The sequence below is a fragment of the Falco biarmicus genome, chromosome Z, assembly GCF_023638135.1.
Source record: "Falco biarmicus isolate bFalBia1 chromosome Z, bFalBia1.pri, whole genome shotgun sequence".
In the NCBI taxonomy this organism is placed as follows: domain Eukaryota; kingdom Metazoa; phylum Chordata; class Aves; order Falconiformes; family Falconidae; genus Falco; species Falco biarmicus.
Genome location: NC_079311.1, coordinates 35,333,462 through 35,354,370, shown reverse-complemented (window position 1 = coordinate 35,354,370; position 20,909 = coordinate 35,333,462). Strand labels below are relative to the sequence as shown.

The following is a 20,909-nucleotide window of genomic DNA, read 5'->3' as shown; positions in this document are numbered from 1 at the left end:
TCTGCAAGCAGTTATAGGGTTAAAATATTTCCTGAAATATTTCAATATTGCCTTGTTACCCCTTCTAAATGCCTTTACTGTATTTGGAGACATGGTTGAACTTTTTCACCATGAAAAGAGATTGCGTGATGGATCAAACACAAATTCCAAGTGTAAATGGTTGAATAGCTGCACTTATGTGGTATAATCAGTTGTTCTGAAGTCTGGGTGGGGGCTACACATCACAGACAGGGGTTATGATACACTGACCTTAACCAGTTTCCTAGACTAAGCCCAGTAGCTCATTAAGAGCATTATTCTGCTCTGATGAGAATTGTATTGTTCCTCTAAATGAACTTCACATGCCAACGCATTTGCATTTTTTTTCCTTTGAGAACAGAGCTCTTTCTTCGTTTTATGTATTTATGCTTAACAATCAATCTCTATTTGATGACTTTAGGTAGTAAAGACTGTATTGCTTCGTTTTATACATTATACATACCATACATTATACCATTACCATACAGACTTTCAACAGAAATAACCATTCTTGTTTGGTTGGGTTTTCACCCAAGGAAGTGTAAAAAGCTGCTTCACTGCTAAGAGGTAACCAAATATTTACAGAACTCTTCCATGGTTCGATCAGTTCAAGAGTGTTTGACCTCAGAGGGTTTTTTTCTGTTATGTGATAGATCTTTTTGTCCTAAAAAATAATATAGTGATAAGTATATGGGGTTTTGAAATACTTTTCAACTCACTGATACAAAGTCAAGCTTTCAGAAAGTAAATCTTTGGTGTGTTTGTGCATGGATAATTTGGCGTTGTGTATAAATGCATTATCATACAGTCCTTACCTAATCATACGCTCTTTTTCTACACAGTACAAACAGAAAATAACTATGGAAAAAGTATTAAATGGATTGTATGGAACACATAGGTAGCATAACACAAAATGTAAGAAGGCATGCAACACTCATCATGCCTCTCATCATCCTCCCAGACCTGATGTTTTAGGTTTTATCAGGAGTAGGTGTTGTCATTGCCCATGGAGACAGGGCAGTGAACGCAAGGTCCTCTTTTTTATCTAGTATGTGTGTTTATAAATGGCATTAAGCTCCATGCAGAAAAGAATTGTTTCCTAACCCTCAAATCTTATACATGTTCGTATGAAAAAGCAGAAAACTGCTAAATGGGAAAACACCATGGCAGGGATCTCTATGGCCCAGTATCCTGTACTGCAAGAATAACCGCAGTAGGCATTAAGCAGTCATTAAACAACAGGACATAAGAGAGAAGAAAATGCTGAAGTTCAGGTATACTAGATCCTATTTGGCTTCTACAAGAAATAAAAAAAGAATGTCTGAATGTGAGAAAAATATTTTGCCAAATCTCATTCTGAGCAATGACCAACTACATTTGCTGAAATTGTAATACATATGAATGTTTGGTGTAATGGACACAAGAATTATTCAAGTTGTAACCCCAGGGGTTAAACCTTACAAAATTATAAGCTGCTGAAGAGCTGCCATTAAAATGTAGATGATCAAGAAATTCAAACTATGGCCAGTAGAGAAATCAACTATTACTGCTCTAGATTAAAGATCATTATTCACAGGAAAATAGAAGGGTCTCCTTTCCTTTTTTCTGGTGCTAGGAGAGATGCCTAATAATTTGTCTGCATTTCAGGTTTAGAGGTGAATTATTATCCTAGAGTAATTAATGGATTCCATGCTAGAAACTCTATGTTTTGTCATATGTAATATGTGAAATACGTAACATTTAACATGTACGTATAACATGAAATATGCAACATTTTTCTATATGTTGCAAATCCACTCAAATTCATACACCTTGCCTGGAAAACCGTAGGTTTATTGATTTTATACTGTGCTTTTCCAATCCTGAAGATGCTCTGGAAAACAATACAAAATGAGCATATTAAACTAATGCTCTTTTTTGGAGCATCTCTTTTTAGAGTAGAGTGTCCATTCTGCTCTACAGACTAGTGCAACTAAAGTACAGTACTTTCTTCAGAAAAGAACACAGTATCATCAAAGAAGGCTAGGTGCTGGTAAGTTATGTTTATTTCTGCTGTCTGAAACTGTTGCTGCAGATTCTCTCTACAGATGTCTGGAAAGCAGGAATAAACCTTAAAAGGTAAGTTAAGAAGGTCTAGTTAAAACAAATACTGAAGTGTTGCTCTTTCAAACTACACATTTACTCAAGCATGAAAGTCTGCAAAGATGTGAGAAAAGCAAAGTGTGAGTTAGTGTTTCAATTTGCATTTATTTATTGGCAATCTGAATTTTCAATACAATTGGTACAAGAGGCAATGGCTCTTCTGAGTGGATTTGGCATACATCAACTCTTGAAAAGCTGAGACGACTAGAAGTAATTTTTGGGAGATTTGAAATATTCACTAAAAATGCATTGTTCTCTGTTTTGCTGTAGCTGAATTCAAGAACATATGTGGGAATATTCCTGGCTTCACTTTTGACATTCATACTGGGAAAGCTGTTGGTAAGTGTCACTAAACTTACTTTAACCAAAAATTGTTTTGTATAAGGTTGTTGCAGCTGCATGATGGTACTAAAATGAACATTTAATATAGTAAAATTCTAATTTCATTCTAGAGTTACAATGGTGGCAGAAGTTGTGAGACCAAGTTTTGAGTAAAATATTTCTCATCTGTATTTCTTTATTTCTATATTCTGTTACAATCTTTTGCTCACCCTGCATCCTAGTTCATGGTTTTGAGTGTTAATAGGTAAGACGAAAGAGTTTGGCTTTAAAATGTTGTGGGTCTTATCTGCACTTTTGTAACAGTTCTGCATCTTGTCTAATACTTAGTGTTACTCTGTTTTGACCACTTCCTGAACTTCACATGGTTTATTTTCTCTCATAATGGGTGTATGTTTAGATTTATACCCTGTATACAATTTCTGTAAATTAGAAGGAACTTCTCAACTCAGTTTTAAGCACCATGAAATTGAGAATACAAGCAGTATGAAAAGGCATGAAGTACTGTACTTTGACTAGCTGATCTCACTTTCAGACATTGACGAATGTAAGGAAATCCCAGGAATCTGTGCAAATGGTGTTTGCATCAATCAGATTGGCAGCTTCCGCTGTGAGTGCCCCACTGGATTCAGCTACAATGACCTGCTCTTGGTCTGTGAAGGTGATTTGAAACGACATTATTTTCTACTTAGCTCCCATAAGCATGCTTGTCTTAAAGCAAAAAGGAACATTTAATTCCCGTGTTTTTCAAAATCCAAGAGACAGACTGTGAGCTTGTTTGTAGGGCTCAAGTATATAAATCAGCTTGGACATGTTTGTCTTTAATACATATGTGCATGCACTTAGTGAAATTTGTAATAGTTTTGTGTTAAGCAATTCATTGACTCCTAAATAGGAAGTAAATTAAATGCTTTTATTTTATTTTATTTTAGCAAGGAAATTTAATTATTGTTCTTAAAAATTCTCGAAGAACAATTTCCTTGATTTTTTAAGTCGTCTGTCTGTTCTTCTGCAGTTTTATAGGTACAGATATTCATAGCATATCACCATATCTAATGGTGAAATTTTGTGTGTCCTAAAATCAATGGAGTTTTGTCGTTGCTATTCAAGGGTCTTTTGCTGGCAAGTGCACCTTAAAAAACTAAGAAACTGTGCCAATTACTATTTCAGTTCAAAGGCAAAGAAGAATGTTTTTTTAACATGAAAACTAATTTCTTCAGGCAGATATTTAAAATTGCAAAGCCACTTCAGTGTAAGTTGGATACATAGGATCCTCCTTTATCCAAAAAGCCTGTTATGGATGACATTGTATTGATTTTGCTTTTCATTTGCATTTATGGCACAGAAGGCTGAAGGTCAGTTCTGTTGAGAACAAAATACTCATCTTGCACAAGACAGATGATACAGTCTAAATTCTAGGCAGAAGTAACTATCTCATGGTTTCTGATGTCTGAACCATGACTTTTGGTATTTCAGATATTGATGAGTGCAGCAATGGAGACAGTCTCTGTCAGAGAAATGCAGACTGTATCAACAGCCCTGGTAGTTACCGCTGTGAATGTGCTCCTGGTTTTAAACTTTCACCGAATGGTGCCTGTGTTGGTAAGAAATTGTTTGACTTTTCTTGTCTGTTTGAATGTGTACCTAATCAATGGTATGTGTGTGATTCTCTCAAAGGGTAAAAGCATTTATGTTGTTACCTTGTGTATTCTGCTGTTTTGCATAACAGTTTTAACTTTATAGCTCTGTTTCTTTGTAGAAGGGAAGAAAATACAGAGTAGAATTTTTAAAGAACACTCTCAATGAATCAACCAAATCCTAACAGTAGTTTCAACCTCGAGTTGTATAGGCAAGAAGTTCCAATAAAATGAAGTTTTATATGATTCAGGTTTAGTTATGGATAATTTTGAGCCTGGTTTTAATAATAATAACAGATTGTAAAAACATGTTTGTGTAAAATGAATGAATAATAAAAGTTAATAATATGTACCATCTGGTTTATATTTTTGTTATAGATCGCAATGAATGTCTGGAAATTCCTAATGTTTGCAGTCATGGTGTATGTGTGGACATGCAAGGAAGTTACCAGTGCATATGTCACAATGGTTTTAAGGCATCCCCAGACCAGACTATGTGCATGGGTATGGAAAGAAAATGCTTTTGTGTGTGGTTTGTTTGGGGTTTGTTTTTTTTAAAGGGGGAGTAGATGAGTCTAAATTTCTGAGGAGATTATAGTGACATTAAAAGACTGATTCATAAGTTTCTGGAGTTTTGTGGATAAAGTATGTGAAGTTGTCCTTGGAGGGGATATATTAGTTTAAGAAAAAAAAATATTATAGTGTTTATTCTTAGACTCTCACAGAAAAATATATTAACCCCATTTTCACAAAAATCTGTCATAGTGGCTTATTTGACAGAGAAGTTTATAGGAGATATCACAGAGTGATAGAGTTTGGAGATTTAAAAACACAGATTTTTCAATTATTTATAAATTTATTGAGTTTATGTTTCATTTAAAAACCAGAATCCCACGTTTAATCTAAAAAATCTATACTAATTTTGTATTGAAATGATGACGTGGTAGAGATAAGAAATAAGAAGAATGCAAAAGTAGAGTGTTTTTCTCATAATTATTAATTAAAAAAATATTTTGATTTTATAAATAATGATCATCTAAATGCCAGTTCAAAACTATAAAGAAGTTCAGTGTCTTCTAGTGTGTTCCAATTTCACCTTCAAACAGACATTTGAAACCTATTCACACTGTATTACATAAATATACGTAAATACTATGCCTTGAGTCTTCTTGTATTTGGACTAAATCTACATTTGTCAAACATCTGAGGAGGCTGTCTGGGAAAGTGACTTGTGTTAACAATGCAAAATTTTGAGAGCCTGGTTACTCAGAACACTAACTTAAATAACTCTACATTTCTAAAAAAATTTTAGTACAAAATTCAGATCTAGACAATAACGGGTTATGGAAATGATCCGTATGACAAGAGGTTTACCTTCTGTAAGTAAATAAAATGTTACAGAAAGTCCACAAGAACTAGGAGAACAAGATCTAAATATCTACCAGGTCCCCATGAAACTCCAGAAATTACTGTTACTGAAGCACACAGCAGGAAACACTAAATTTTAATGCCTTTTGAAAATGGATGTTTTGATGAGTTTGTAAGCAGTCTTTATAATTCTGGATGTAGTATTGACATATTTACATATGTAAATTGACTTGTGAACAATGACACAAAACACATTTATAGAACATTTCAACATGTTTTCATGGGCTTTAAGAGTAAAATATGTACATAAAATTAGAGATAGTTCCAGGGCTGTGACACTCGATCCTTTGTACTAAGTTCTGAGCATTAGTGCACATTAAGAAATTAAGAAATGTCAGTATGGAAAATAGAAAGACAGAAAGCTTTGAGATACTGCACATGCATTTACTTTTGTCTTTGCATGTAACTGTATATTTTATTTTAAAATACATATAAAAAATGCATCATGTAACATTTTCCTATGTGTACCCAGAAGCTGTAAAAATCAGTAGCATAAATTAAAAACATGACAAATGAAGAGAGAGACTGAGGGTTAGAATATTGTCACTGTGTACAGATCATATGTGAACACATACCTGGGAGAATCTGTTCCCACATACAGTTTTGTTTCTCTTTGCAGATGTTGATGAATGCGAACGCCATCCATGTGGAAATGGAACTTGTAAAAACACAGTTGGATCATATAACTGCCTGTGTTACCCAGGATTTGAATTAACTCATAATAATGATTGTATGGGTAGGTGATGTAATCCAAACTTTATTTTCATTGCTTCTGGTTTGCTATTCCAAGGAGGACGGTAGACATTTAAAACTCAAACAGAAGACAGGTCAGGGTGCTAAGAAAGTTAACTGAGTGCAGTAACTGGTACTGCTACCAGCCCTACTATCATTTTTTAAATTAATTAAAAATAGTTTTTACTGGCCAGCTTGAGATAACGAAAACTTAATCTCTGGACCACTGGGGCAACCTTACAGTTCACTGACAATGCATCCCTCACCTCCATTAGATCCCCTGGGTAATTACAGCACACGTCCTTGACTACTAGCACAGTCCATAGGCACCACTCAGGATAAGTATATATAATATCACGCTACCAGTGTTGTCTCATGAATTTAAATCAGTTCTTTATTTCCCTGGCAAGGGCACCTGGCAAGGAAGCTGCACACAACTAGTTTTAGGCAGATAACCTAGAAGCCTTAGGTTTCTGCATGGTAAGAGACAGAGTAAGCACCTCTCTGTCCACTGTGAATATATTAAGAAACCTGGTTTTCAGCATAAATGATTGAAGTTAGCTGGTGCGACACCCCAGACATGCATACATCCAAATAACTCCCAATAATAAATGAGCAGTTGTGCTTGTGTGGACTGAAGAAAACGCTGGTGAGGACATAAAGATTTGGCCTAGAGCTACCTAAATCTTTATGGGTGCAGGAAATAAATTCTATATTTAAATAAATTTATATTTATTTATATAAATAATATTTATTCTTATACTTGACACTTGCACACAGTGTGAAAGAGAAAGCAGACCAACAGTAGGAAAGCCAGTACAACTAATCTACCAGATCTGCACTCCTAAGACAAACTCTGCTTATACAAAGTTTATACAGGCATTGTGATTTCCTGTTCTCTAATGCAGAGGACACCAGAACATCTGATGGGTTTGGACAATTTAAATTCCTGGATACTTGTGATAAAGCAATTAAAATTTTCCTGGGCTGAAGAACAGGATCATAAGTCTCTGGAGATCCTCTCCTTTGTGCAATGTAAGCCAAAGGAGCCGAAGACTTTACATTCCTTCCTGCTACAGAAGGAAGACGGGACCAAGTCTATGGGTTGCTTTCTGGTTCAGAAGAGAACTAAAACATCTTAAATAAGTATTTTAAATCCTCTCCTCCTACAGGAAAGAGAAAATTAAAAACTTGTTCAAGTAAGAAGAGTCTGCTGCCAAAGAATGGCACTATTTTTGCCAAGGAGGTTCTTTGCTTTGGCCATATAGCTGCCAATCTACTGCCAGGAGCATCCAGCACCACTTCTCCAGGCTCTGCCTTCAAGGAGGCCAAGAAGCCCAAGCTGACTCAGAGAGTTGGCCTTTTGTTAGCACTCCTCTTGACAGCTTGGAAAGCCTTGGGGCTTTATTCCAAACTATCCGAGCCATTCCAAGACATCTTCTGGTATTTCTGCTTGTAGAACCGTAACACAGAAGAAATGCACTATGGAATAAACTAGTAACACAGGCACAGCTACTGGCTGAAGCAGGAGGTAGATCTTTTTCAGGAGCTTGTACTTAGTGTTTCTGAAGAAGACTTAAAACCTCTTCAGTAAAACTAAAGTTAATCTTCATCACTCAAATTCAGGTTTTGTGAAACAGTGATGTGTAAGTTGTTCTGAAGATGCTTATCCAACCTCCTTTTCATTTATTCTGACACTTTCTCATCTATATTTTTCCTTATGCAGTGCTCCTTTAAGTCTGCATTTTTGAAGTAACTCTACAAACTAATAAGCATTTTCAAGCCTCATTTTCAGAACTGTTGTGAAGGAGAATATCATCCTGTGGAAAGCAAATGACATATTCTAAAATTTGAAAATGACAAGGCAGGTTTTAGGAGGAAACTTGAGTGCATATAGATCCAGATAAAATTCAGAACATTTTCTTTTCCATGTCTGGACTTAGTATTATACCATCACTTGGCAGTAATTGGATGTCTCCAGATGCAGTAGCTGAGGTAATGCTGCAAGTTTGAAAATTATAATACCCTATAAAAAAAGTGTTGTTTAAATAGAACATATACCTTAATGCACTTGAATGAGAGTTACTTTCCACTAGCTTCCAGCTGTTCCCATGTTGCTGCATTTACCTTTTCCACAGAAATATATATTGCAGCTTGAGTGTGTTTATAACATACTGTGTATGCTACGTTGGGACTCAGCTCTCACTTTGGGGGTTTTATTTTGGTTTTTTTTTACAGATATCAATGAATGCAGTTCTTTCTTTGGTCAGGTGTGCAGAAATGGACAGTGCTTCAATGAAATTGGTTCCTTCAAATGTTTATGTAATGAAGGATATGAACTTACTCTAGATGGCAAGAATTGCATTGGTATGTATGATCCCACATGGAGATGTTAAAGTACTGATGAGCTGAAACAATCAAACTGTTAGATCTCATCTAGGGGAAAGCACCGCAGTATGAGTGCCTAAGTACAAAAAAAACCACAAAAAACCAAAAACAAACACAGTGACTTTAATGAAAACACAGTAGAAGTAACTGAGCTTAGGAATAATTGTTGATCTTCTAGCATTTAAATGCCTTATAAAAGAAAATTTTAAAAGTATCCTACAGTCTTTTTCATGAATAAGCCTGTTTTGTTACTATAAGAATTACATGTTTCTAAACCTTTCTTGCTTCCATCTACTCTCCAAAGATACTAATGAGTGTGTGGCACTACCCGGTTCATGCTATCCTGGTACCTGTCAAAATTTGGAAGGATCATTCAGATGCATCTGTCCACCAGGATATGAAGTAAAAAGTGAAAGTTGTATTGGTAAGGCAAGTTGTAATTTTTGCTTCTGAACAATTTAAAAATTAGAAAAAGTGTCTGGTTCTGATTTGGTGGAAAGTCGTTGTACACCCTCATGTTTGTGAATGTTGCCCAACTTAAAATCATGGTGACAGGGAATAGGTAGGAAAAGTCTTCAGGAGGATGTTTTAAAAATGGAAGGCAAGATATTTTGTACATTAACATCATCATTAATGCAAACAAAAATACTTGTTAAAAAAATGGTATTTTATCTTTCATTCCCTTTTTTAAAAAAATTATCATTTATTTTAAAAAATCTGTGTACTGGATTTATATAGTGTTTACGGGAAGGTAATTACTGGCAATTAATGCATGAACTAAGCCTCTGGTTTCAGAGGGCTATGACATTTTAAAATCTTGATAAAATTATGGAGCTTATGGGAACAATTGCTTAAACTGGTTTCTTGTAAGAACTGGTTTCTGATTTTGTATTTTGTATAATGGCTCTTCTATGCTGACATTCACAGGAAGAGGCTACACCAGGCCTTTCATCAGTCTGCATGTTCTTGTTTGTTCATTCAAGCCTCATTTAAAGGCTTGAATATCATTCAGGAGCTGAATGTCACACAATGACTGAAGATTTGGTGTGGCAGAGAATGAGAAATAAATCCAAGTTACAACTCCCTTTTCCAGCAGAGCAAAGCACAGGACTATTGTGAATTTATTGGGCATTTAAATTAACTACATGGGGCACCTGGCAAGGAAGCTGCACACAACTAGTTTTAGGCAGATAACCTAGAAGCCTTAGGTTTCTGCATGGTAAGAGACAGAGTAAGCACCTCTCTGTCCACTGTGAATATATTAAGAAACCTGGTTTTCAGCATAAATGATTGAAGTTAGCTGGTGCGACACCCCAGACATGCATACATCCAAATAACTCCCAATAATAAATGAGCAGTTGTGCTTGTGTGGACTGAAGAAAACGCTGGTGAGGACATAAAGCTTTGGCCTAGAGCCACCTAAATCTTTATGGGTGCAGGAACTGGATCACAGGAACTATTTTGAATATTTGTCTTGAACAACAGGATTTATTTTCTATGCCCTAGAGTTCTCTCATCCTTCTGTATCATGCCACCATATTCAGTTTGCCTGCCAATTTCATGGTTTCTTTTGGCAGCTGCTGTTCCCATATTAGCCGTTATGTTTGAGATGAATTCAAATCATCTGCAGTTGTAAAATCATGAATTTAAAATGAAAGCTTTTGGTTTTCCAGCAATATCACAGGTTATGGACACTTTAGTATCCTCACAGAATCTTTTTGGATGTTTTTGACAGCATCAGTGACTGCCTGAACAGATTTTTACCTGAACTGAGTAAAAGGCACTTAATTGCATTCTTTTTTTCATTCTGCCATGTGTCCAGAAAGTTTTCAGCTAAAGTACCTAGAAAATGCCTAGATAATCACATGTGATTATACTAATACTTTGATTAATATTATGACAGCTCTTGCAACATACATTTCCCATTACTTTCTATTGATCTAAAATGCAAACTTTATAAGAATTCATTACTTCTGTCTGTAGCATGAAGGTGGGCAATGGCTAGATTACTTTTTGAGCTCAGAGTGATTATAGGCAGGAAAATGAGAGCCACATCTAGAGAGAGATTTCATCTAGCTATTTAATGTATTTCCTTCAATTTTAAGGGAATGAAGGGGAAAGGATTCATTTACTTCCACAGTCTGGCTAGTCACCTGTTCATTATGGCCACAAAAATAGTTTCTTACAGTAGTTCCAAGCCATTCATTACAGTAATAATCAGTACTTCTAAAGAGCATTTTTTCCATCCCATTAATGCAGCTGAACTGCTGAGCTTTGTATATTAGCAACTGCCACACTAACTGGGAAATTAATTACTTTTTTCACTGAAGCAAACTGACATAAAATGCTTCACATAGTAATAGCCTGCCCATGGGAAGCTACAGCAGAGTTTAGTCATAATGCCAGATTGTGGTAGTGGTTTGTTCATGTGCTATACCTAATAGTAACTTCTGAAAATGGGACTCAAGGTAATATTTTTCAGAAGTAACATCAAAGAATCTATTCCTCCATCACTCTGCTTATATTTTCCTTGTGATATATTTCCATTTTTCCTTACTGGCTTAATACAGGTTAGTTTTCTAAGATTCAGTATAGTAGGGAGTCCAACCAGTATCAGAGAAATTTGGTGACGCAGCATCTGTGAAGAATACCTGTTCCTGCATACATGTTAAGATCAATATGGATATTAATGTAAAGTGCTTATACAGCCATAGATCTCTTTGATGGTTCTTTTAAAAACCCTTAGTAAAAGACTCGGGAGGGGTTGTACTGCAGGTAGAATTTTTGAGGTTTATTAGAATACACTTTCAGAATTTATTAAATTACAATTAACTCTGCAAGTTACTTTAGCAAGGAAGCTTATATCTTCTGTCAGTATTTGCAGAATAAAATTAAAATACAGTTTTAAATAATAGATATGAAAAATTAAAGGTCTATTAATGTATTACTTTTCTTACTCTGTCTGTTGTCTATGTAGATGCAGGATATGCAGCCTGGTACTGTTTTAGCTGCAGAATTTTATAGGCACTTAATGTTTATGTTAAGTACTCTCATCTTAACGTTTTTGATACTTATAAAAATAACTCAATTTTAACAAAATAAATCTCACAGTTTTATAGTCATAACAATATATCTTAAATTATGCAATTGAGCAGGAAAAAAAATTAAATAACATATCAAGAATGCCTGTGGAAGACTAGTAAATACAAATCTGAATATATAAATATAATCATAGGTCTCTCGCTGCTAATAACTAGCTATAGTTTCAGTTCAGGAACGAAGTCAATCAGCATGAAAAAAGCCCACCTTTAATGACATGGAATCCCCAATATACAAATTTTTAACAATTCATTTCTGGATGTTTTATGTTTAGAGAAAAATATTTTCCTTTTCAGAAATATATGTTTTCCTCTGTTTCAGCCTGAAAGTTTTTATTTGATGTTTATATTATAAATATGACAAAGAACAGAGAATGGGATTTGGAAAGGAAAGTGCATACCAGTGAAACACTCCAATTTGAAAGAGTTGGTGGAACCTTCAGGCTTCTTTGTCTCTTGCATGCCTTATTGGAGGAGCACTTCCTGCTGAAGTTAAATAAATAAATAAATTAACAATCTTTCTTTACCAAGGAATTCATAGCCAGTGGCATTATGGTGAACCTTTTCTCCGTTAATTTACAGATATTAATGAGTGTAATGAGGATCCCAACACCTGTCTCTTTGGCTCTTGTACAAACACTCCAGGAGGTTTTCAGTGCATCTGTCCTACAGGTTTTGTGCTGTCTGATAATGGACGGAGATGTTTTGGTAAGTTAATGATTAAGGAATGTAATAATTTATTCTGACACATAACAGATACTCTCTAGAATGAGTAAAAAGGAACCTCTGCAGGTCCTTCCAAACTGTGTCCTTATGAGTGCTGGAAAGTGCTTTCAAAATAGTATGAAAAACAAAGACCTTATATTACTCCTTTCAGGGCTAGACAGTTAAGATCTAACCAGGAAGGAAGTTAGCTACAAGTAACTGTATTTTCTTTTTTAGATACTCGCCAGAGCTTCTGTTTCACTAACTTTGAGAATGGGAAATGCTCAGTGCCAAAGGCTTTCAACACCACAAAGGCAAAGTGTTGCTGCAGCAAAATGCCAGGAGAAGGATGGGGTGATCCTTGTGAGCTCTGTCCAAAGGAAGAAGAAGGTACACATCAAGATTTAAAATAAAGCCTTTTTAGGTGGGAGAAAAGGAAAAGCACAATTGTGTTGTAACTTTTTGATCATTAGAGATCTTTTTGGCATTCTTTCTTAACAGGCTTTTCTAGAACCTTTTTCAGTTCAACAAAATTAATATAATTAAATAGATGAAACCACAGCAAAAGAAAAATACTGAGTTGTCAGTTGTGCTGTGTAGAGAGATGAACTAGTAGCCTCCATCTGTAGATCTAGTCTGCTTTAGGCAAAAAAGAAGAGCAAAATGGGATAATGCCAAGAATCCCTGAAGTAATCAACAGTTTTCAGTTCTTGGTTTTCTCCAAGTACAGAAAGGGGAAGGCACCAAGAACCACCACATTGAAGCTCAATGAGTTCTAGAGCTGCTTCCCTGACCTAGAGACAGTTTTACTTTTGTATCTGGCCAGACAGCATAAAGACTGTGATTTAAACAGTTGACAGTTATGAAAAGTGTGATATAGAAGATTTTGGGATGGCTTTAACTGTCTGTCATGGTTCTCTGTCTCTCACTCTCTTTTTTAAATAAACATACCTCTACAGCTGCTTTTCAGGATCTCTGTCCATATGGTCATGGAACCATTCCTGGAATTGATGATACACGTGAAGGTATGTATACTTTTGCCTGAGAATTTAAACAGAAATTATTTGTACTTAAAACTAGACTTGGATATTATAGTATGTGATGACTAATTCCCCACAGCCCCAGGTGACAAGAGGCTGACCTCTAATAAATGTGGACCATTATGAAATGAGAGTTAAAAGATTATCTTTAAAATTGCGTGGCTAGAGACAAACAGAATAAGGTGCTTAGGTGGTTTTTTAAATGCTTTTTTAATGCTTTTTTAAAACCTGATACAGAAATGAATCAGCTAAGTGGTTGCCAATATCTTTCTGCTTTTTAGATGTTAATGAATGCCTTGAAAGCCCAGGGATTTGCGCAAATGGTCACTGCATCAATACTGATGGATCATTCCGCTGTGAGTGCCCCATGGGATACAACTTAGATTATACTGGAGTACACTGCATTGGTATGTATATATTTCATAAACTCTAAGAATATTAACACTGGAATTTAAAACACAATTTGAGATGTGTCCCACTTCTCTTCAGTTTGCATTTATTCATTATATACAGATACTGATGAATGTTCAATTGGCAACCCGTGTGGAAACGGTACGTGCACTAATGCGATTGGCAGTTTTGAGTGCAACTGCCATGAAGGATTTGAGCCAGGCCCAATGATGAATTGTGAAGGTAACCTGTCCTCTTTATTTTTTTTCCTTCAGTTTTTGTTCAGTCCTCAGTATTCAAATTATTTTATTAACCAGACCTGTGATGCTGTAATAGCTAGGAGGAAAACAAGTTTCTCTGCTTGAAATATGTCATTGAAAAAGAAGTCCTGAATTGACTTAAGCAGTATTTTTAGTTTATCACAGTATTTCCCAAACTGCATGTTGTGGTAAGTTACATTTTTCAGGTCCTTTTTGGAAAAGATGAAGGGAGTAACTGTTGAGACTAGAATATCCTCATAAATGGTATAACTAACCATGGCAAAAATGCCTGAATTGCATACCACTTGTCATAACTGAGGCAGAGCAGTTTTTATTTTTTTACCTGGAAAAAAAAAAAAAAATATTACCCTGAAGTCAGACCACTGGTCCATCTAGTCTGTTATTTCATCCTTTACAGTTGAAATACTATTTTAGGGTGAACTTTCTGCAGTTCACTCCTCTAATACAATAGCTAAGGATATAGGGAAAATACGATGTGAACTGGGGGTTGCCTCCCTGCAGAGTGGGTTTAGTATCGACTTACAGACCTGTTGTCTAAGAGTCTGTCCAGTACAGTCTTGAATCTGCTGATACCATCTGTCTGCACAGCCTCCTGTGGCAGCAAGATCCAGAATGTCACTACTGTCAGTACTTGGAGAAGTATTTTCATTCATCTGTTTTAAACTAATACCCTATTACTTTCATTAAGTACCTCTGATTTTTCATAGTGTGGGAGCAGTGTACAACCATTCTGCTTTCAGTGGATGATCAGTATCCTTCTTACAAATTTTGTACTTTTTGAATCACAATTATTTGCTTTTTGAAGCAAGATTTTTTTTAATTTTTTTGAGTTGGGAAAAAAGCTGACTACTCCCATCACACAAAAATACATTAAAAAATTATCATATAATAAAAATCTGAAATAGGCATGTCCCAACTTGTCATTTTAAGCTCAAGTAGTTCCATATTTATTATGCTATTATTTTTAAGCAAAGCTTTGTTCAGTTTTCTCTGGCTACTCAAAACCAAACATCCACAAGTTTTTGGTTTGCATTATTAATTTCTGATACTTTTTAGCTGATAAGAGAAGCGTAGGTGTTAGAAAACCTTCTTGGTGATTTTTTTAAAAACTTTGTGGAGAATAATTATTTTTTTCCTTTCTATTCAGATATAAACGAGTGTGCCCAGAATCCCTTGCTGTGTGCTTTTCGTTGTATCAATACTTATGGTTTCTATGAATGTACATGTCCAGTTGGCTATGAACTAAGGGAAGACCAAAAGATGTGCAAAGGTAATGACTTATGTATAAACTTCTCCCCAACTTCCATCAACCTATACTGGCTAAAGCATAATCCAAATATTTCTGTGCACCTTGCATTTATACTCTCAGTGGAATGTAGCAAACAGCCCAGCAGATGATAATTTACTCTTTCAGAACTCATGTAGAACCAGTATCTAGTGGTTTTACTATCAAGTATACCCCTTGATGGGGATCGTAAAGCCAAGAAGGTCACAATGGTGAAGTTCATTGTTAGCATGACAAGATGATACAGTTCATAAAGATTAAAATGACTGCAATTAAACATAGTTCTTCGATTTTTCTTCAGTGCTTGTTAGTTAGGGAAGTCCGTATGTCCTTTTTCTTGAGAAAGTGCTAATTGTTTTCAGTAACTGAAACTACTGGAAATAATACATACACTTTTTTTTCCAGATCTAGATGAGTGTGCTGAAGGACTCCATGACTGTGAATCAAGAGGCATGATGTGCAAAAATTTGATTGGTACCTTCATGTGCATTTGTCCTCCTGGAATGACCCATAGACCTGATGGAGAAGGCTGCACAGGTAAAGCTTAGAAAGAGGACATCTACTGAATACAAAGAAGCAAGCAAATGAAAAATCCTCTGTATATGAATATAGAAAAACAGAAAATAGCAATTCATAAAGCACACTCAGGACAGCTAATGATGTGCAACATCTTAAACTTTCTTTTTTTGTTTCAAGGTTTGACCTTATCTGACAGTAGTTCTAAATGACTAATAAGTATTTCAGAAGAAAACCTCTGGTTTTGTTTCTTTTGTTGTACAACAAAATCAGAAAGTTTTTCAAACGTGTTAGATTTAAAAAATTAAGTTGCCAGACAAAAGAGACCTCATTTGATGAGTAGGAAGCAAAATTATCATAAATAAAAAGTTATATTTCCTTTAGCATTAACACTGTTTATGAATAATGTGGCAGTTTCTTAAAGAGTTAAAACTGTAAGATTCTGAAACAGCATATAAAAGCCATGGAAAGCAAAAGATGTGGAAACTGCCATAGTTCAAAATAATTCTCCATCCTGTAAGCAAACAGTTTTCTTCCATCATTTTCTCAATTAGTTGAGGGGGAAATGGTAGCTACATTTTGGCAGATTGTACTTTCTTGTGGTACTTAAAAACCCCAAGAAATTCCAGAGTTCTTTGTGAACAGAAGTAGCTGAGGCTGTCATTGGCTCAGAGATTAAAAAAAAACCCAAAATCTAAACATTAATGTCAGTGAATGCTTTAAATGAAAATATTTTAAAACAATATTCCTTCAGGAAGAGAATGAGTACTGTCCTTTACAGAACTCTATGATTTTTTTCAGGGAAAATTATCTGTATTAACAAGAATTCTGCCATTTTTGCCATGTTGTGCTGCCTCTAAATCACCTGAGGTTTTTCTGAGGTTTTACTTTAGGCATCTATAAAGATGAATAATGGCTTACAGTATCTGTGCCATTACTAGGAAAGAAAATTCACAGACTATAAGCTGTTTGAGGGAAATTATATGCAGACTGAAATATGACTGATTAAGGAGAGGTCAAACTGTATTTAGAGACTCTTATTTAGTGATTACAAAGTGAAAATTTGTTACTCAAATTGTGCATGTATTCCAATTTTATTTAAATCTTACTTGCCAGGAAAAAGTTACAACTAGAGCTTCTGCTGCAAGTGTTTTCTGCTTCTAGTTATAAGTTCCACAGAACATGCAAGAATTAAAGCTTTCATCCTAGGATGTAGTGCATAAGGAATGGAATAGGATAGGTTTTTTTGGGAACACCCTTTCCAGGCTTAATTATTTGCTGATTTTCCTCCTCTTGCACATATTTAGCAAATATTACTGCAGAATAATTACTGCATTCTATGATTCTGATATATTTTCTTGTAATAATTTATTTGATTTTTTTATTATATTTTTGTAAAGATGAAAATGAATGCCGCACCAAGCCAGGTATCTGCGAAAATGGTCGTTGCATGAACATTATTGGGAGCTACCGATGTGAATGTAATGAAGGATTTCTGTCAAGTCCATCAGGCATTGAGTGTCTTGGTAAATGCCTCTTTCATATACATTTAACCTTGCATTGAAGTATAAAAGATGCAGAGTGTAAATTAGGCTTCTGAGTACCTGTCTTACGTGGACAGGCCAACAGTAAGGCCATATAACTCTCATGTTTACAGAAATCTAATAATGATTTTATTAATTAAACAATCATATGATATTAAATAATTACAGGAATGGGGAGCATCTTGAGAATGTCAGCTGAGTAGCAGTCAGGGGCCTCACATAGAAGTGTCTTATTTCCAAAGGACATTGAAGGATATATGGTGCTGAGCAACACTGTCCAGGCAAAATACAGGTATTTGTAAAGAAGAATCAGTAATTAGTTACCTTAGATCAAAAACTAGGATGCAGAGCAAAATTGTTTGCACATTCAGAGTGCAATCTTAAGCACCACAATACTGCAGCTGGGCATCTGAATTTTCTGTACCTTTAATTCAGACAGAGATTATGAATGCAAAATACAAAAAACTGCAAGATGTATTAAAAAGTTTTGAGGCAGGCCTTCATTTCAAATGCTGATGAAGGGGGATATATTCATCAACCTCATATTTCCTTTTCAGTATGTTCAGTCTTGTCATTTGCACTACAGTATTAATTGTTCCCTTTTTAGAAATCAAAGAAAACTGCAAAATTTACCTTTTCATGGTCAATGTTTAAGTATATATCTATATAAAGTGTTTTACAATAATAAAACTCTATGAGTATTTATTAGTATTCTTGCATCAAAAATACCTGTATATTATGTACTTTGTATATTGTATATATGTATTTATTTTGTATATTATATATAACTTTCTAGGAGAACAGAAATCTGCTGAGTCTTGCAAATTACTGCAGCAAACATGCTGCCTCACACAACTGACTTTCACAAAATCACAGAAGCACAGAATGGTCAAGTTTGGAAGAAGATGATCTCTCTCTAGAGATGATCTAGCCCAACCCCCAGCTAAAGCAGGTTCACCTAGAGCAGGTCATGCAGGATCTTGTCCAGGCAGGTTTTGAATATGTCCAGAGAAGGAGACTCTACAATCTCTCTGGGCAGCCTGTTCCAGGGCTCTGTCACCCTCAAAGTAAAAAAGTTTTTCTTCATATTCAGATGAAACTTCCTGTATTTCAGTTAGTGCCCATTGCCCCTTGTGCTATCACTGGGCACCACTGAAAAGAGCCTGGCCTCGTCCTCCTGACACCTGCCCTGAAGATATTTGTAGACAGACATTGGTAAGATCCCCCCTCAGTCTTCCCTTCTCCAGGCTACACAGGCCCAGCTCTCTCAGCCTTTCCTCACAAGGGAGATGCTCCATCCCCTCATCATCTTCACAGCCCTCTGCTGGACCCTCTGCAGTAGCTCCCTGTCTCTCTTGACCTGGGGAGCCCAGCACTGGGCACAGCACTCCTGATGTGGCCTCACCAGGGTAGAGCAGAGGGGGAGGACAACCTAATGCACCCCAGGATCTCACTGGCCTTCTTGGCCACCAAGGCACACTGCTGGCTCCTGGGCAACTTGCTGTCCACCAGCACTCCCAAGTCCTCTGCAGAGCTGCCTTCCAGCAGGTCACCCCCAGCCTGTGCTGGTGCGTGGGGTTGTTGGTCCCCAGGTGCAGGACCCTACACTTGCCTTTGTGGAACTTCATGAGGTTCCTCTCCACACAACTCTACAGCCTGTCAGTAAGGACAGATTTATTTGATGTAAACAGTTATGTTACCAAGCACGCAGAGTACATTCTGCCTAAAGCCAAAGTCTGCATTTTACCTGATTCGTGTAAGAAATGTACAGGTTCTATTCATAGTTGTGAAAGAGAAGGTCAGATGGGTGTTGATACATATACACGTGCTGAGGGATCTGAAGGATTTTAACTTTTTGCTTTAAGAGAAAAAAAAAAATTGATCATTTGAAAACGTGTCTTTCTAGACCATAGTTGGCAATGTCTCCATTTTAATTAACAAGACAGGTGACATAGACTATTTAGAATATATCTCTGCAGAATTTAGTTTCCATTAGTACTGGAAGCTGCCATCTCTGCTCTCCTCAGCTGCCAGTTTGAAGAAAACTTGTAGGAGCTTAATGACTCTGAGGTTTTGTTCCTCTTTTATGATTGACAGGTATTAACCTTACAAATTAAAGAAATAGAATTAGAAAGGGGCAGACCAACCCTAAGGCCGTATAAATTATACTGGGTTTATTGCCCAACAAAAAATAGGAGTACCACTGAAAAAGTACTGAGTTTCATAGACACTTTTAAGTGCTAAGGGCTTTGTCATTTAAAACACATCAGTGTAATTACAGATGATCAAACATGATATTTTGGCCAGTAAAACAAACTTCTAACACCACTCCAACTTGTCAAGTGCAAGCCAAACATAGGCAGCCTAAGTGGAAGCTCAGTTTGGCCCTGTTTCACTATTAAGCAAGCTCAGCGGGTACACCCCAGGGGACAGCTTTCTTAGAAGTAAAACTCTTACCCAACCCGTGCAGGTACTGAACTTTAGGGGTGTCTGGAATACACTTGGAACAGCAGCAAATTATCAGAAGGCACAACAAATCTGAAAGTCTAAGTCAAAATAGACTTCACAGACTAGCTGCTAATAATCTAGTGCTTGCATGTGTTGACAGAACGCCAGAATAATACATCAGACGCTTAACAGATCAGATCTTTCTCTCCTACTCTGTCTTGATCTTTCCACTTCTTCCTTACAGATAATCGCCAAGGGTTTTGCTTTGCTGAAGTTTTACAGACAATGTGTCAGATGGCTTCAAGCAGCCGGAATCTTGTCACTAAATCTGAGTGCTGCTGTGATGGAAGCCGAGGCTGGGGTAACCAGTGTGAGCTCTGCCCGCTTCCCGGAACCACTCAATACAAGAAGCTCTGTCCACACGGACCAGGCTATACTACAGATGGAAGAGGTATTTGCAGGGGTAAAAAAAGGAACAAAAGGGGAAAAGAATATGCTCACATGTCTAAGAAAATGAAGGATTTTCTTTGAAGTTTCTTTGAAGAATGCCTGTGAAAAAAGTTTGCTTTTTCAAATGCTCTTGAGAGACCAGAAATTAAAAACACCTTTAAACAGTAGCTGCAACCAGAATACACAGAGCTCTGCAGAATTTTCAGGGCTGGGATCTAAAACAGGAGGTACTAACCAGTAACTAAAAGCTAGAAATGATCCCAAAGCTTTTGTATGCTGAGAAGTTGCATACATGGCAAAGGCAACAGCAGTTGTTCTAACAACAGTCCCAGTGAATGCTTTGCAGTTACTATTTCCACACAGAAGCAGAAGCGAACATACATTTTTACACTGTGGTGAAAAAATTTTGACATCATCTTATATGACATCATGTAAGAAACTTCTATGGGTTTTTTTTATTTATTTTGA

General features: G+C 36.2%; 1 protein-coding gene across 1 annotated transcript in view; it reads left to right on the top strand.

The window, feature by feature from the left end:
• The window catches only part of FBN2 (fibrillin 2), a 178,831-nt gene that overhangs the window by 146,972 nt on the left and 10,950 nt on the right, over positions 1-20,909 (top strand). The window contains exons 42-57 of the mRNA XM_056325609.1: positions 2,431-2,499; positions 3,035-3,160; positions 3,976-4,101; positions 4,515-4,640; positions 6,184-6,300; positions 8,535-8,663; positions 8,989-9,108; positions 12,365-12,490; positions 12,725-12,877; positions 13,447-13,512; positions 13,809-13,934; positions 14,041-14,160; positions 15,346-15,468; positions 15,889-16,020; positions 17,400-17,525; positions 20,236-20,442. Coding sequence (XP_056181584.1) covers positions 2,431-2,499; positions 3,035-3,160; positions 3,976-4,101; positions 4,515-4,640; positions 6,184-6,300; positions 8,535-8,663; positions 8,989-9,108; positions 12,365-12,490; positions 12,725-12,877; positions 13,447-13,512; positions 13,809-13,934; positions 14,041-14,160; positions 15,346-15,468; positions 15,889-16,020; positions 17,400-17,525; positions 20,236-20,442 — 1,992 coding nt within the window. The remainder of the gene's footprint in view (positions 1-2,430; positions 2,500-3,034; positions 3,161-3,975; positions 4,102-4,514; positions 4,641-6,183; positions 6,301-8,534; positions 8,664-8,988; positions 9,109-12,364; positions 12,491-12,724; positions 12,878-13,446; positions 13,513-13,808; positions 13,935-14,040; positions 14,161-15,345; positions 15,469-15,888; positions 16,021-17,399; positions 17,526-20,235; positions 20,443-20,909) is intronic.